At 56.6% G+C, this 14419-nt stretch overlaps 1 protein-coding gene across 1 annotated transcript; it reads left to right on the top strand.

The window, feature by feature from the left end:
- Positions 1–7083: 7083 nt before the first annotated feature.
- HHEX (hematopoietically expressed homeobox) lies at positions 7084–12301 on the top strand. Its single transcript, XM_075423466.1, has 4 exons — positions 7084–7465; positions 8961–9139; positions 9358–9408; positions 11056–12301. The coding sequence occupies exons 1-4, from the start codon at positions 7084–7086 to the stop codon at positions 11284–11286; spliced, it is 843 nt and encodes a 280-aa protein (XP_075279581.1). The 3' UTR covers positions 11287–12301.
- Positions 12302–14419: the final 2118 nt, after the last annotated feature.

Raw genomic sequence — 14419 nt, 5'->3', positions numbered from 1 at the left:
TAGACAGCCAACGATGAATACAGAGCTGAAGCAAGGCTCTGTTTACTAAACGGCGCATGCTTTCAGAGCATTAAAAATAAAATAACTTTCCAAGTTGGATGTCAATTGCATCTATATCCCACACATTGAACAGAAGCCCTTACTCTCCACTTCAGCTGGGGAAAGTATCCTGGTTTTGCTTTCTCTCCCAAATCATGGGGATTTTCTCCCCACTCCATGACAGCATTATCAAGGGCCAAACCAGAGCTGCTGGTGAAGCTGGATTAACTCAGAAGTCAGTCCTTCCCGCTGCTGCACCTGGAGTGGGGCAAACTGTGCAAAGGCCAGCTCAGCTGCGCGTCCAGGGGATGTGGCATCCTCCTCAGTCCCCATCACAAACCAGAAGTCCTGACTGGCGGGTGACAGATACTCTCCATGTAGCTGAAAGTGCAGCTTGTACTATGGGACACTGAGATTTTGCCACTATCAGGAAACTCTGTGGTGTGGTAACTCTCCTGCTACCTCGGGTGTGAACTCACAGGGTACAACTGGCACAGTAAGGTCCTCTGGACTCGGAGACTCGAGGCTGGGTACCGTCTGTGACTGGTGCTGCCGTGTTTCACCAGTCAATTCTGTGCTACGCAGTTCCCATTACACGGAGACCTCAGTTCAGGGGCGGGAATGAGAGGGGGAGATCTCTGCCTTAAGGAAAAATGATACTTCCTTTCGTTTCTGCCATTTAATATTGTACTTTACGAGGTGTTTCCATGTGCAACTGTCAAGGCATATTCTGTCCTTTTTGTTACAAAAAAATTCATGATTTGCCTATGAAAATCATCAGCTTCGATGGACTGCAAACCCATTACGCAAGCTCTCAGTTTGTCTCTAAGGTAATTCCTTCTCTAGCCTTTTAGTGCCAGTTCCACCCAGGTATTTTGGCTCCTACCCATGGAAACGAGGCCTTTGAAGAGTTTCTGTACCTGAGAGTCTAGCAATCTATTTTTCAGACGAGGACAGATTTCAGATCCATCCTTCTAACTCCGCTGTTAAACAGCCATTAATAGTTCGCTATATCATTATTGTAAGCTTCTATATTTGACTATTAACAGCAACTGCATGTGCGTATCAGCTCCAGATACAACAAATGTACCTAGGGATTGATTTTATGATGCCAAAATGATAAAGTTTGCTAAAAAATGTAGAGTGAATGTGTAAACTCTGGAAAACATTAACAAAAATAACTAACACCCCCTATTCATAGCTAATTCCTACTCACATCAAATTTAGGTGTGTGTACTTTGGACCTATTGGAACTGTTACAGTGAAAAAATCTTGCTGCACAAGTCCTCTTTGAAATGTACAATATTTTGTATTCTGATTACTCTGTAAAAAAAAAAAAAAGGATGTTTTGTCATCACTGTAGTTTAGGCAGATTCCAGATTCTCCATTGTCTGGTGTCTTGTTATAGTCATTTATATCAACACAGAGTGGGTGTACAGTAGCCAGCAGTCTGTGTTAGCAGCATTTTTTATTCTGTTTGCACTTACGTAAATGATTGTGCAAGATGTCAGAGACAATCTAGCCCCCGGGAATTCTATGTGTTTTTGGGCGTAATCTTTATGTGTGTAGCCAACACATCAGAATATAGAGAAGTTTTAACATGTTACAGTTGCCATGACCCCAAATAAATATAATTAACCAAGCAGCTTTCAGTTGTACTTCTAGACAGGATCCAAAATAGCTCATGGTTTGTGGTGGCAGATATATAGGAAACACGAGCCTGTAAGGAACAATATATTGCTTTGTTTTTCATAGCGCTGTTCACCACATTTTCATAATGGTCAGATAAGAAACGCTTCAGGCCAAGGAAGGGTTAGGAAAGTGCATTCCGAAAAACATAAAGCCTACAGAGTTTTGTAGGATGCCTCTTTGCAATTCAGAAGAAAACTCTGGTGAATTATGTTACGCTTCAGCTGATTTAAACTCTGGATTAGAGAAGCTGGTATCATGGCAATCGCTTGGACAGCCCAGTCCAGAAAGAAAACGGTATTAAGCGATGTTTATAATATGGGGCCATGTGTTCCTTCCTTTTACCACAGAGCCGTAAATGTTGCATATCCCACTTTGCAAGGCAAGGTGTCCCAGGAGATATATTAACAATATTGGGGGCTAGAGGAAATGGAGGCACCTTACCTGTGTGCTCCCCCGAGGGTCTGGCATGTGTTGGCTTGGAAATCTTTGACAAGACTCAAAAGTACTATTAAAGCTTTTCTGTAGCTTTTTTTTTTTTTCTTTCAGAGCTGGTGACAGCGTGTAGGAAAAGGGCACTTGCTGGTGGCAGCACGTCTCATACCCACAAATATTTGGTGCCAAGAAAGAATAGCTCTTCAGACCCTTGGGGAGCGAAGTCAGGCCCAAGGATGGCCTAAACATTCCCGAGGTGTCCGTGTCTCTCTCTGCAGAAGTCTGGGATCTCTGTTTTGCCCAACTGCAAACCACAGCCGCGGGCAGAAGAGCAAAGCAAGAACCGAGGAGGCAAGCCCCAGCTGACGTTTTGCTGGATGCTTTCACCTCCTGAAGTTTCCCTTGTGGCAGGGCATCGCAGGTTTTCAGTACAAGGCAATGATGTCTAAATGTCAGCAAAAAAATCTGCTTTCCTCTAACCCAGTGCTTGGAAACAGATGAACCAGTTTTGCTGAAACCTTAAACATACTCAGCATGAGGCAGTTTCCCTCAGAACAGAATTTTTTTCCACCTGGATGGTTTAGATTTGGCAAAATCATAATCAGATTAATATAGGGATGTAGGATGGAAAATGATAAGCTCCTGCCAGCTCTGCCTAGAATAATAGTTTGTATGCTGTCCACTCCTTTTAGACCAAGATTTGTCTTGTTCTGCTACATCTTGTGGACGCCTTTGAGACTGACCTGCCTTAATGTTTATTACGGTTGTAACTCATTTAGTAAATCAAATCATGACGGTGAGGAGGAGGAAGATGTGAGAAGTGAATATCTAACAGATGAGTTATCTGGAAGACAGCAGCACCAACTGACATCACCCCGCAACGCGCAGTGCCTCTGTCTGGAGCAGTCTGGCTTCCACGGCGCTAGGAAAATCAGCGAGCTGAACTCCCTCCTGTTTCCTCCTTGGAAGGTGTTCAAGGCTGCGGCCTCACCTCTTCTGGAAGAGTCTTGAAATGTTTTCAATAATGGGAAGGGGTGGAATAGCTGTGGGCTGGATCCTCTTGGAAAGCGCCCTGGGTGACGCTGCTGGTAGCCCACTCCGGCTGTTAAAAGATGGGCTCTGCTGGATTGCTCGCGAATTCTGTACAGCCAAATGCAGTGATTCCAGCTAGGAATGATTCATCTCTGGTGTGACTCTCCCGAAGTCGGCAGTGTCACAGAGGGTGCTATTTTGGGCAAAACACCCATTTCTGAAAGCAAAAACCGGGCAGGTACCATGCAAAAAAAATACACATTAGTGGTAACAGAGGCTGCGAGGCAAGGAAAGACTTCTGCGCTTCGAGGCTCGTTTCACTGCCAAAGCGCGGGGTGGTTCACGCGTCGCCCGGAACAACCACGCCAGGCACCAGGCACCTTCCGCGGGCCGTCTGTCGCGGGTGGCCGGGGGCGCGGCGGAAACGCCGCTCGCTGCTCGCTTTGGGAGCGTTCGTTTTCCTGATTTCCCGACGTTTGGGGGGGTTTGCTTGATTTTATTTTTTTCTTTTGATTGTCGTTACCGTGGTTTTATGTCGGGGCGTTTGCCCGACGGCAGCCCCCGCAGCCGCGCGCCCCTCCCGGTGTCCCCCGTCGGCGCGGCCCCGTCACACCCGCTCGCGAGCACGGCGACACGCAAGCGCCCTATTAAAGGGGCGAGCCCCCCGTTCCCCCCTCCCGCCCCGGGGCTGCGGGGCGAGGGACACCCGGCCACCCGCACCGGGAGCGGGCCCACCGGTAAGGGCTCCTCCCCCTCGCCACCCGCGGGGAAAGCTGCCGCGGGCTCCACGCGGGACGGGGAGACAGGCTCAGGGCCCGGGGCACCGTCCCGCCCGGCCGCCGGCATCCCTCGGGGGGCACTCGGGGGGCGGCCGGCGGCAGCGAAACCCCCGCTGCTGCCCCCGGGGAGCCCCTCCGCCCCCGTTCCCGCCCGCCCGCGGGCCGGGGGCCTCCCCAAGCGGCGGGTTCGCGCCGCCCGCCCCCGGCCGCAGCTGCATTCGCTGCCCGCCCCGTCGGGAGCGCGTCCCGGGCGGCGGCGGGGGAGCCGGGCGTCCCCCCAGGCCCCGCCGTCGAGGCCGGCAGCGGGGCCGCCTGCAGCAAGGGGGGGCCTAATTATTTTATTTCTTTCATTTTTTTTTCCTTGAGCTCAAGACTTCTCGAAGGCGCGGGGCTTCACAGAAAGCGAGGGGGAGGACAGGGCCCGGAGTTCTCAGCCAGGCTAATGACTTCTCCAGCCGATCCCTCCGGGCTGAGCTTGTGCCGGTGCGGGGACGCACGCATCCCGCCTCGCCGCCCTCCAGAAATCCCCAGATTAGCCAGAAAACTTGGGGGTGTTTCAAGCGCATTCCAAGAAAATTAATGTGAAAGGTGGTTTCTTTTTTAAAAAAAAAAAAAAAAAAAAAAAATCGGGAAATGAGTGTATTTTCTCTCTCCGGAGGTTTTTCAGATAAATTGGAGTGCTTTCCAGAGGGAGCCTGCAGAAGAAACAGCAGAAATATTAAAGCACCGTCGTGGCTGCGCTGATGTGGTGGCGGTGTCCGCAGCACCGTAGTCGCAATGCCCCTCAGACTGTAAAATCTGGTCAAAACTCTGTTCGTCGCAGCAATATTGGTAATAACATATTTTATCCGAAGCTGCGTTATCTCCTTCACAACAGCAACTACAAACGAAATGTATGTTCCAAAAGAAAGGGAAAAGGTTTTATTTAATCCAGAAAATAATTAAAATCTCATGTATTTTTATTGGTTTTAGTATCCAGCAGAGTGAAAATATTGAAACTCCAAGACCCCTTGCATTAAAAAGTCACAACTGTTCTATTTTATTAGTTCTGACTGTGTGAAAAAAATTATAAGGACAACATTGAAAAAATCCGGGTTTTAGAGCCCCGAATGGCCATAAAAACAATAAAATCAACTATAAAACCTGCACTAGTGATATTAAAAAATTATGTAGTTCAATAAATGTGACATTTCATGAATGCGGATTTAATAGTCTCCAACCCGCGGAAGGAGGAAGGCTGAGGTCTAACAATTGAATGTGAGAGGGGCGGTGCTGTAGGACTGCAAAATTAAGTGCTTCATTTTTCTTGTTAGGGATTATGCAGTGGTAGTGGAATGTAATAACCGTGCCATTAAAACTTCCTTTTAACAGGCCTATTGCTTGTATAAAAGTCAGAAAAGAATAATCTCTTCCTCCATTTATTTGTTTTCCAATGATACAGCAAAACATGGGTTTTTTCTTTTCGGCTCAACTTGTTCTCAGGATTTTGAATCGACAGCTTGTAAAATATCGTGGGGGCCCTCCACACCGCCGCCTCGTATCACGCACGTCGTTATTCCAGAGGGCGACGGGTCATCGGTTTACTGTACATTTATTAAGTAAATCAAGCTGCAAATCCAACACTTCCAGCTGAAAACATGAGCTAACCCCCTTGGAAAGAGCGATGCCCGGGAGACTGAGCACAGAGAGAAAAAATAATCAAAACTGTCAGCTCGCTTTACGTGTACCTGGTATTTACGAGACACAAGACCACGCTTTAAAGGTGAGTTTTGGCATTTGTTAACAATGTAAAGAAAAAACCCCAACAATCCCAACCTCCCTATATTATTAAAAATATATGTATTTCCAGTTCACCAACACCCTTTCGTCTTGCTCTGAGCCTCTTCGTTATTAAGATCTTCGTGGGTTTGAACTGAAGAACTTTTTTTTCCCCGAAAATGAAAAAAAAAAGAAAAAGAAAGTGGCCCCAGCACCTGCTGCTCCGCCACAGCTCCGCGCCCGCCGCCGGCTCGGGGTGTGAGGGGGCGGGGGGCGGCCGACCCGGCGGGGTCCGCGGACGCGCAGGGGGCACCGGCCACCTCCGCTCCCACGGAGGGGGAGAAGGCGGCGCCACCCGCTGCCGTCGGGGCGAGTCCCCGGGGGGGTGACGGGGCCAGCGGGGGGTCGCTGCCCCCCACCCGGTCCGGCCGCGAGCGGGGCTCGGCGAGGGGCAGCCCCGCCGCGGGGCCGGCAGCCGGCGGCGCCCGGACGGAAGACAACACCCGGCGGCGCTCAGACGTGGAGCCGGCGGTGCCAGGTGGCGCTGCCCGGGCCGCCGCGCCGCCTTCCCCCGCGGGGCCGTCGGGGAGCCGGTCCCCAGCGCCGCGACACCCCCCCCCGCCTTACCGGACAGCGCCGGCCGTCGGTGCCCGGGCGGGCGCGGAGCGGGAAATCGCGCCGCACAGCTCCGCGCCCCGACGAGCTCTCGGCCCCGTCCTGGGGGACTGGTCGGGAGCCTACGCGGCCCCGCTCGCCCGCCCCTTCCCCGGTCCGCGGAGAGCCCGCGGGGTCCTTTCCAAAGGAGGGGGGCACGGGCGGACGGCTGCGCACCCCCTTCTCCGCCTCCTGCCCCAGCCCTGGGCCGGGCCATGCCGCGGGGGTCAGCGCCCTCCCCCGCGGGCAGCCCGTGCCGCGCGCGAGGAGAGCAGCGGGAGCCGCCGGGGGGCAGCGCCGCCCCCCCTCCCCGCCCGGTGCCGTCGGGCCCTCCGCGCGCTGCCGTCGGGGGGCGGGCGGGCCGGCGCTCGCGCCCCGCTCCGTGCCGCGGCGGCGGCGGTTGATTGGCGCCGCGGGGAGTTTGCCCGGGGGGGCGGGGGGAGCGCTCGCCGGCGGGGGGGGGGGGGGGGCGGCTCCCCCGTCCCCGGCCGGGCTCATTGGCTGGAGGAGCCGCGGCAGGAAGGGGACAGCGACCACGCGGGCCCCGCCCCGCGCCAATAGAAACCTATCGGAGGGTAACCCGAGCCCGGAGAAACCCGCGGCCCCGGTGCCAGCGCCCAGCCGCCGCGGTCGGGCCCGGCTCTCCGCAGGGGCGGCCGGGGGCGCGGGGGGGGGGGCGGGGGGCGGCGGCCGCGCCATGCAGTACCAGCCGCCGGGCGCGGCACCGGCGGCGGCCCTGGGCGTCGGCGTCCCGCTGTACGCGCCCACGCCGCTGCTCCAGCCCGCGCACCCCACGCCCTTCTACATCGAGGACATCCTGGGCCGCGGCCCCGCCGCCGCCCCGGCCCCCCACTCCCTGCCCGCCCCGCCGCCGCCGACGCTGCCGTCGCCCAACTCCTCCTTCACCAGCCTCGTGTCCCCGTACCGGACCCCCATCTATGAGCCGACCCCCATCCACCCGGCCTTCTCCCACCACCTCGCCGCCACCTACGGCACCGGCGCCTACGCCGGGCCCCTCTACTCCTTCCCCCGCGCCGTCGGTGACTACACGCACGCCCTGATCCGGCAGGACCCCCTGGGTAAGCCATGCCCCCCCCCCGCACATCCGCGTCCTCCCCGGCGGCCGCCGCTCCCGTCCTGTCCCGTCCCCGTCCCGCCGTCAGGGGCTGGGGAGGGGTGGGAAGGGGCTGAAACCTGCCCCCCCCCGCCCCGCCGCCGCTCCGCGCTCCCCGCGGCCCCCGGCCCGTTTACAGTAAATGACCGGCGCGCTCCGGCGCTGGGAGCGGGACCGCAGTGCGCGGCCGCGGTGACTCAGATTTGTTTTCCTTCAGCCGAGTGACTCGCAGAGTGTCCTCAGTAGCGTCGCGTGCGGTTTTGGTGGGGAGTTTTAATTGTGCCGGGAGATCGCATGGCAGATCTCACCCTTTTCCTGCGGACGAGTTGAAAAACAGCCGGGAGGCCGGCTGCGCTCGCCGGGGCCCCCGCGGCTCCCGGCGGGGCGGGGCGGACAGGGTCGGGGTCTCGGCGGCCCCCCGGCTCACCCCCGGACGGGGGAAGCGTCCCCGGTGCGGGGGCCGAGCCCCGCGCCCGGGCTGCAGCACTTGCCCTTAGTGATTGCAAAACTGGACCTGAGTCACCACATTTGCGCAGTGAAAGAGGCTGACCCTTTCCGTTCATACAGGAAACCTTGAGCTCTCGATAGGAGTAAATCTGGTTTCAGAAGCTGTTAAGTGTTTTCCTGGCCGCCTGAAGCGGGCTCTTCCCCGGGAGTCGTGCACGTTGCTGATTACTTTATCGACATCCTCAATACAGACAAATTCAGGAAACACTCGACTTCTGATAGCCGGGATCCGTTTTTCTGATATTGTTCATTTCCTCTGTGTGGGATGTGACTTTATGACAGCTAAAATAACCAGTTGCTTCCTATTTTTTGAATCTGTTTTGCACCAGAATTACTAAAGCCTGACGCAAGCAAAAATCTCGAAAAACAATGCGACAAATTTCAAAGGGTGCGGGCAGCAAGACAGAAAGCCAAACAGAGTGACTCAGTGGCGCTGGCCAGAGCCTCCGGCCCCGGGACGCGGCTCCCCGCCCCGCGCCGCACCGCCCCGGGCCGGGCTGGGGGGCTTGGGGGGCCGCTCGCCCGGAGCGTGTCGGCGCGTCCCCCCCACGGGGAGCCGGGCAGCGGTGCGGGGGGGGTGGGGGTGGGGGGCGGACGGTTCCTGCGGGGCATCGCAGTGACAGTGCGGGAGGAAGCAAAGGTCTTGTCTTGGGGATTTTTTGCTTTGTTTTGGTTTGTTTTTTTTCTCTCTCTCTCTCTTCTGTGCGAGGTAGCCCAACAGGAAACACATTGACGGAAGCGTTGCCCGAGCCCGCAGAGTGGCTTTAGCTGGGCTCTCCGCTCGGCGGAGGTGAAAAATCAGAGGCGGCGAAACGTCAGGCCGGGAGCCGGGGGGAACAAAACCGGGCGGGGGGGATTACCGGGCGCGGAGCCGGCGCGCCGCCAGGCCCGGGGGTCCCGGACACGCGTGTCCACGGCCGGCCGTGACCCGGGCGCTGCGCCTCTCTCCGCAGGGAAGCCGCTACTGTGGAGCCCCTTCATCCAGCGCCCGCTGCACAAGAGGAAAGGCGGACAGGTCCGCTTCTCCAACGACCAGACCATCGAGCTGGAGAAGAAGTTCGAGACGCAGAAATACCTCTCCCCGCCGGAGAGGAAGCGCCTGGCCAAGATGCTGCAGCTCAGCGAGAGGCAGGTGAGGCCCCGCCCGCGCCGCAGGGCCGCGCACCCCACCCTTGGGCAGCCCCCGGGACCCCGGCCCCGCGGCTGCGGGCGCACCGCTCCTGGGACCCCCGGCCGGCTGGGGGGGGTGGGGGGAGGCGGCTCTTGCTTTCCCTCTGTGGCTCGGGTAAGGCTCCCGGTGGTTACCGGCTCCGAGACTACCCCGCGCCTTCTCTCGTTGTCGTTGCTCAGGTCAAAACGTGGTTTCAGAATCGCAGAGCCAAATGGAGGCGGCTAAAGCAGGTATGGGGGTGCTTCCGTTTCTATAGAAATGAGGATTTTAATTGGCTTATCTTACGCCGTGCTCGCCTATTCCAGGTTGTGTGCAGAAGTCATCTGAAAGGCTGTTTAACCTCTTCACCTTGATTAAAAAGGCAAATAGTCATGCTGGAATCCATGAGGGCTCGTTCAGGCAGCACTAACGTTAAAAGCTCCTAATGTAGTTCCTATATCAATTATGCCCGGCTTTCACACACCGCCTATTAAAACTCCACTCTAATTGTTTTGTAAACCCATATGTTGTTTAGCCAATTAACATGGAGAAGATAAGTAATTGTCAGTAAATTACTTAGGCAGTTGTTTTGGAGAAGAATGCTTACGGCTCTTTCAAATCGCCCTCTCTTAATAAACACCAGCCGATTTATTCCACAAACGTTGGGAGAGGCAGGTACAAGCGCAGTGTTTGTTTTGAGGAGCTGCATGGAAAATCGCGTAGCTTTTACTTTTAATTTACAAGTAGTTACAGTGTATGAGACTGAGAGGTTGAAGCGGTTTCTCTTCCCTTAGAAACTGTGCTCAGGCAGAGAGATCTTTTATTTTTTTCCGGGCCCAGAGGGCCCGATCCTCCCCGGCTCGGCTAGGTCGAGGCCCTTTGGCTCAAAGATTAGCGACAAATCCCTGCGTTGTGGCCCGAGCCCAGCTTCAGTAAGTGTAACACGGACAGCCGAGTTTTACTGGTAAATCAGCCTTTAATATAAAAATGATAAGAAAACTAATGACAGTGCGACGCTCTAGATATATTTGTTCTGTGGCCTTCCCCTGGGTTCAACCCGTACTTTGGCTGGCTTTTTAATAAAAAGCCGTTGAGCTGGGAAGAGGCAGGTTGGGCCCCAGAGCTGCCGCCTCGGCAGGGCCCGACCCACGCCGCAGTGTCCAGAGAGCTCGCTTGGGATCTCGGCCATTTTAAGTCATTTCCTCCTTTTCATTCAGTCGCATCCATTTCTCCGAGCCCGCACGGTTATATCATGGGTACGTGTCTCTGCCTGCTTTCTCTGAAGAATATCGTTTCATGCCCCCTTAGGGGCCTGGGCTCCCCTGACGGCTGCCGACGCAGGGCTTCTCCTGCCTTCGGAAACAGGGTTTTGTTTTTGGTTTGTTTTGGTGAGTGTTTTAATCTTGAGTTTTAGCTTGAATAGTAATTTTTCCCCGTTTGCTTTCTCGCCACTGATGGATTCGGCCTCCCTCCTTTTGCTGTTGGGTGTAATTAAAGAAAGATCAGGGCGGGAGGAAGCTGCGTGTCAGTGTTTGTAGACTCATAATAAACATTTGCTTTGCTAAAGACAAAAGTTCAGAGGTTCCTGGGCTCCGGCAGCTCCTGGCTCTTTTGAAGTGGCTGCGATAACCATCGCCAAGGAGCCTTATTCACAGCCCCGGCCCCTGTGGCTGCTGGGGAGTGGGGTGAGAGCCGAGCCCCTGCGTGCGGCTGAGCCCTCGCCCGGCCCCGGCCCACTCAGGCGGGTTGATAGGCAGGAGGCCTGTGGAGGTAGCGGGACACCTGCCCTTCCCAGCAAGAAACCCAGGGTGGCTTTCCCACCCAGCACGGCTGGGATTCCCAGGCCTCCTGGCTCTGTGGCCCGTATTTCTGTGTAAAGCTGGCTTCTTTCCTTGCAGGAGAACCCCCAGGCCACCAAAAAAGAAGTGGAAGGTGCCGACAGTCACAGTGACCAAAGGCCGGAGAGTTGCCCGACCCCGGAGCAGAAGGGTAAGGAGGTCTCCCTGGACGGCTCACAGTACACCCCCTCGCCGGCCTCACAGGAGGACCTGGAGTCAGATGTCTCCGACGACTCTGATCAAGAAGTGGACATTGAAGGCGATAAAGGCTATTACAATCCCACCCACTAACGGCCCCATGCAGAGAGTGGACCCTGACTCGGCTTGCACTTTACCGGGGGCTGGTCTGGAAGAATATTATGCTACAGGAGAAAACTTTCACCGTTCCACTGGAAGAAAAAAACCCAACACCAAATAGACTTATTTTATAGTAAGCAGAGAAAGAAAGATGTATTCTCCTCAAACAGTCCATTTTTGGCAGATCTCTAATTTGTTTAAAGGAACATGGTTTGTATTTAATTATTTGTAAGATATATTTGTACATTAATCGACGTTCTAACTGGGATATAATACTGTGCCCTGTCCTTACTCACGGGGGTGGTTCTGAATCAGCTGCTGTTGGCGATCAGGCAAAACTCCTCTCTAGCTAGTGTGGAAGTGGGTACGGATTGCAGGGCTAAGCCCTTTCTATGTGTAAACAAATGTAGTTTAAGTAGATTAATTTAAATGCCCTTTGCAAGCAGAGAAACATGTTCTGTGAAATAGGGAGGGATCTGGCCATCCTGACAAGTGCCTTATGCTCACAACGTTTTACCTGCCATGGTGCTCTCCCCGAGACATCCCTCTGTTCGCCAGGCGGAGTCTTTGGACAGATTCATTTTTGCTCTCGTGTGAGATGAAATGTGCCTTCTCAGATTTTTGAGGACTTTGCCCTGCAATCTGGATGGTTCCATTTGCAGGAAAAAAATATGTATTTTTCTCCTTGAAGATCTCTAGTGCTGTTTTTTACAGATTTTATATTTGAGAAGAAAATGCGGGGAGTGATAGGGCCCTGCTGCAGGAGAGAAACCGGCATCAGCTGTGGGGGCCAAGTGAGGCACACAGCCGTGGGAAGATAATGCCTACTGTATACATATCTGCTTCTGTACATACGAGTTTTCTTTAAAAGCCTGGCGGTTTTATACCTCACGTTGTTCATATTTTGTACATATTTGTTCAATGTTTAAAAAAAAAAAAAACAGAGGGCGAAACCTGGTATTTAATTTTTGATGGACCTGTCTGTGAAATAAAACTAAACTCCGCAGCACCCGCCGTGCTCGCCCTCCGCTTACTGGCAGGAGAAGTCCCCGCCGTGCCCCCCGCCCGCGGTGTCCCGGGCGTGCTGTCGTCGGGCTTTCCTCTCCGGTGCCGTGCCGGCCACCGGCCGCCCTCCAGCTGCAGAGATCTCGCGTGGGCTCAGCGCATTTTTTTTTCCTCGGCTACTTTTGAGCCTGGCCCCCCACGTTTGGGTCCTGCCCGTACGGGTGGCCGCTCGGGAAGGGTCCCTGCGGCGGGAGGGCAGCCCGGCGTGCGGCCCCGCCGGGCAGTGTAGGCGTTTGCCCCCGGAGTCGCTGCGACCCGGCGGGGGGGGCCGGGGGGACCTGCTCGGGGCCGGGCATCGACCCGAGCCGGGGCAGCCGGTGACCCGGCTGAGTCAACAGTGGTTATTCATCGGCCTTTCCCCGAAATCGTGCCGGCCCGGGGGTGCGGGGAGATGCCCCCCCACACCGGGACCGGGCATCCCCGTGGGTCAGCCCGGCGCCTCCCCGCCACGGGACAGGGAGCCGACCCCGGCCGGGTGCCACGGAGGCTCTTAGTGGCAGGGAAGGATTTTAAGGCTCGACAAATGGCTGTCGTGACTGCCGAGGGACCCCGGCCCGTGGCGCAGCCGGGGCGTCGCGTCGGAGCGGGCTGACGCCTCGGGAGACAGCGGCTGGGCTTTCTGTACAACTGAGTGGCTTTGGCTTTAGTATTTGAAAACTGCGTTCGGGAACGGGGCCCGAGAACACAAGGCAGGCGGGGAGGTTCCGTCGCCACCCGTGCGCGCGCTGGGGAGGGGGCACAGATCCCCGGCCCCGCCGGACCCCCGGCCCCGCCAGCCCCGGGCCTCGTAGGACGAGGAAATGGCCGCCCGGAGCGGGCAGCGGGACAGCGCGCAGGGGGAAAACGATTTTCCACCCTTCGCATGTTCCCTCGCCCAGTGCTGCTGTGGCGGGTCCCAGACCGGGCCCCGACGGGGACGAAGGCGGCCGGCCGAGAGCCCCCGGGGCTGGGGGGGGAGGCCGCTCGGGCAGCGCCGTCCGGGCCCGTTCCCTGCCGGTTTTCCTTCTGTCGACTGCCCGTCCCGACGGAGGCCACAGAGCGCGGCAGGGCGGCTTCGTGTGACGGCTGTGCTTTCGCGCGGGGACGGGAACACGCGTGGGACAGAGCCGCCGCGACGGGCGGGCGGCGAGCAGCGACCCGGCGGTGCGGGGGCCTCGGGCGAACGCCGGCAAACTGCCCTCCATGCCGGCATCCCGCGGGCGGGGCAAGCCGGTAGCCAGCCGCGCTCAAAGACTTGCCACGGCAGGGCTGGGGGCTCGCCCCCCTCTCCCCGGGCCGTGGATGTGGATTTCCAGGCTGTCGGGACAGGTGACAACAGCGCTGTCGCCCAGGCTCAGCAGTGGAAACGCCCTTGGTCTCCCACCCACACCCGCCCGGGGAGGGGGGCTCACGGCTTGGCGGCCCGGGGCAAAGCACCCCGCCGGGGGGGGAAGGGGAGCCGGCCGCAGTCACAGAGCCCCCCCGGCAGCTGGATCTACCGCCCACAGCCCACAGCCCCTTTCCACAGCGAGGCGGACCCGCGTGGGGATGCCCAGGGGGGGCGGGCGAGCGGCTCCCCCTGGGTGGACTCCTCGGCGGGAGAAAGCCAGCCAAGGCACTTTGCACCGCCGGGTAGAGGCTTCGAGCCCCCTCCGTGCCACCCTGCTTTCTCCGATTTGTTTGCCCGCTGGCTATTTCATGCCGAACTAGCACGTATGACCTTTCCAGCACAACTCCCGTCTTGTTTTCGACTTTTTTATCAGCCGATTCAACTTGAAAATGGTTATCATTTAGCAGAAAAACAAACAGAAAAGCACATTTTTGTAAGCAAAACGTTAATGATTGGAAGAATTGCACCAATTTCAGCTTGACAGTGTGTGATTAATCCTCCGGGTCAGGTACTTATATTTTTAGTCATTAAGTTCGTCGGCCTTTGATATGCAGAACTGTTTCTAGCCTAATAGGATATTGACCCGGCCGCCTGTGTACTTTGCCTCCCACGCAGCGCGGCTCCCCGGACACGCATCGGGCAGCCTGGTCGCGCTCGCCGAGAGAGCCTCAAGCGCTTCCACGCTGTGCGGGG

This window comes from Opisthocomus hoazin, chromosome 6 (genome assembly GCF_030867145.1).
Source record: "Opisthocomus hoazin isolate bOpiHoa1 chromosome 6, bOpiHoa1.hap1, whole genome shotgun sequence".
NCBI classification, from domain to species: Eukaryota; Metazoa; Chordata; class Aves; order Opisthocomiformes; family Opisthocomidae; genus Opisthocomus; species Opisthocomus hoazin.
Note: the sequence above shows the minus strand (reverse complement) of the source record. Positions and strands in the feature narration are given on the sequence as shown.

Coding starts and splice junctions, on each gene's coding strand:
- HHEX (XM_075423466.1), top strand. CDS start 7,084: ATGCAGTACCAGCCGCCGGGCGCGGCACCGGCGGCGGCCCTGGGCGTC. Junction 9,140..9,357: donor TGCAGCTCAGCGAGAGGCAG/GTGAGGCCCCGC, acceptor GTCGTTGCTCAG/GTCAAAACGTGGTTTCAGAA. Junction 9,409..11,055: donor AATGGAGGCGGCTAAAGCAG/GTATGGGGGTGC, acceptor CTTTCCTTGCAG/GAGAACCCCCAGGCCACCAA.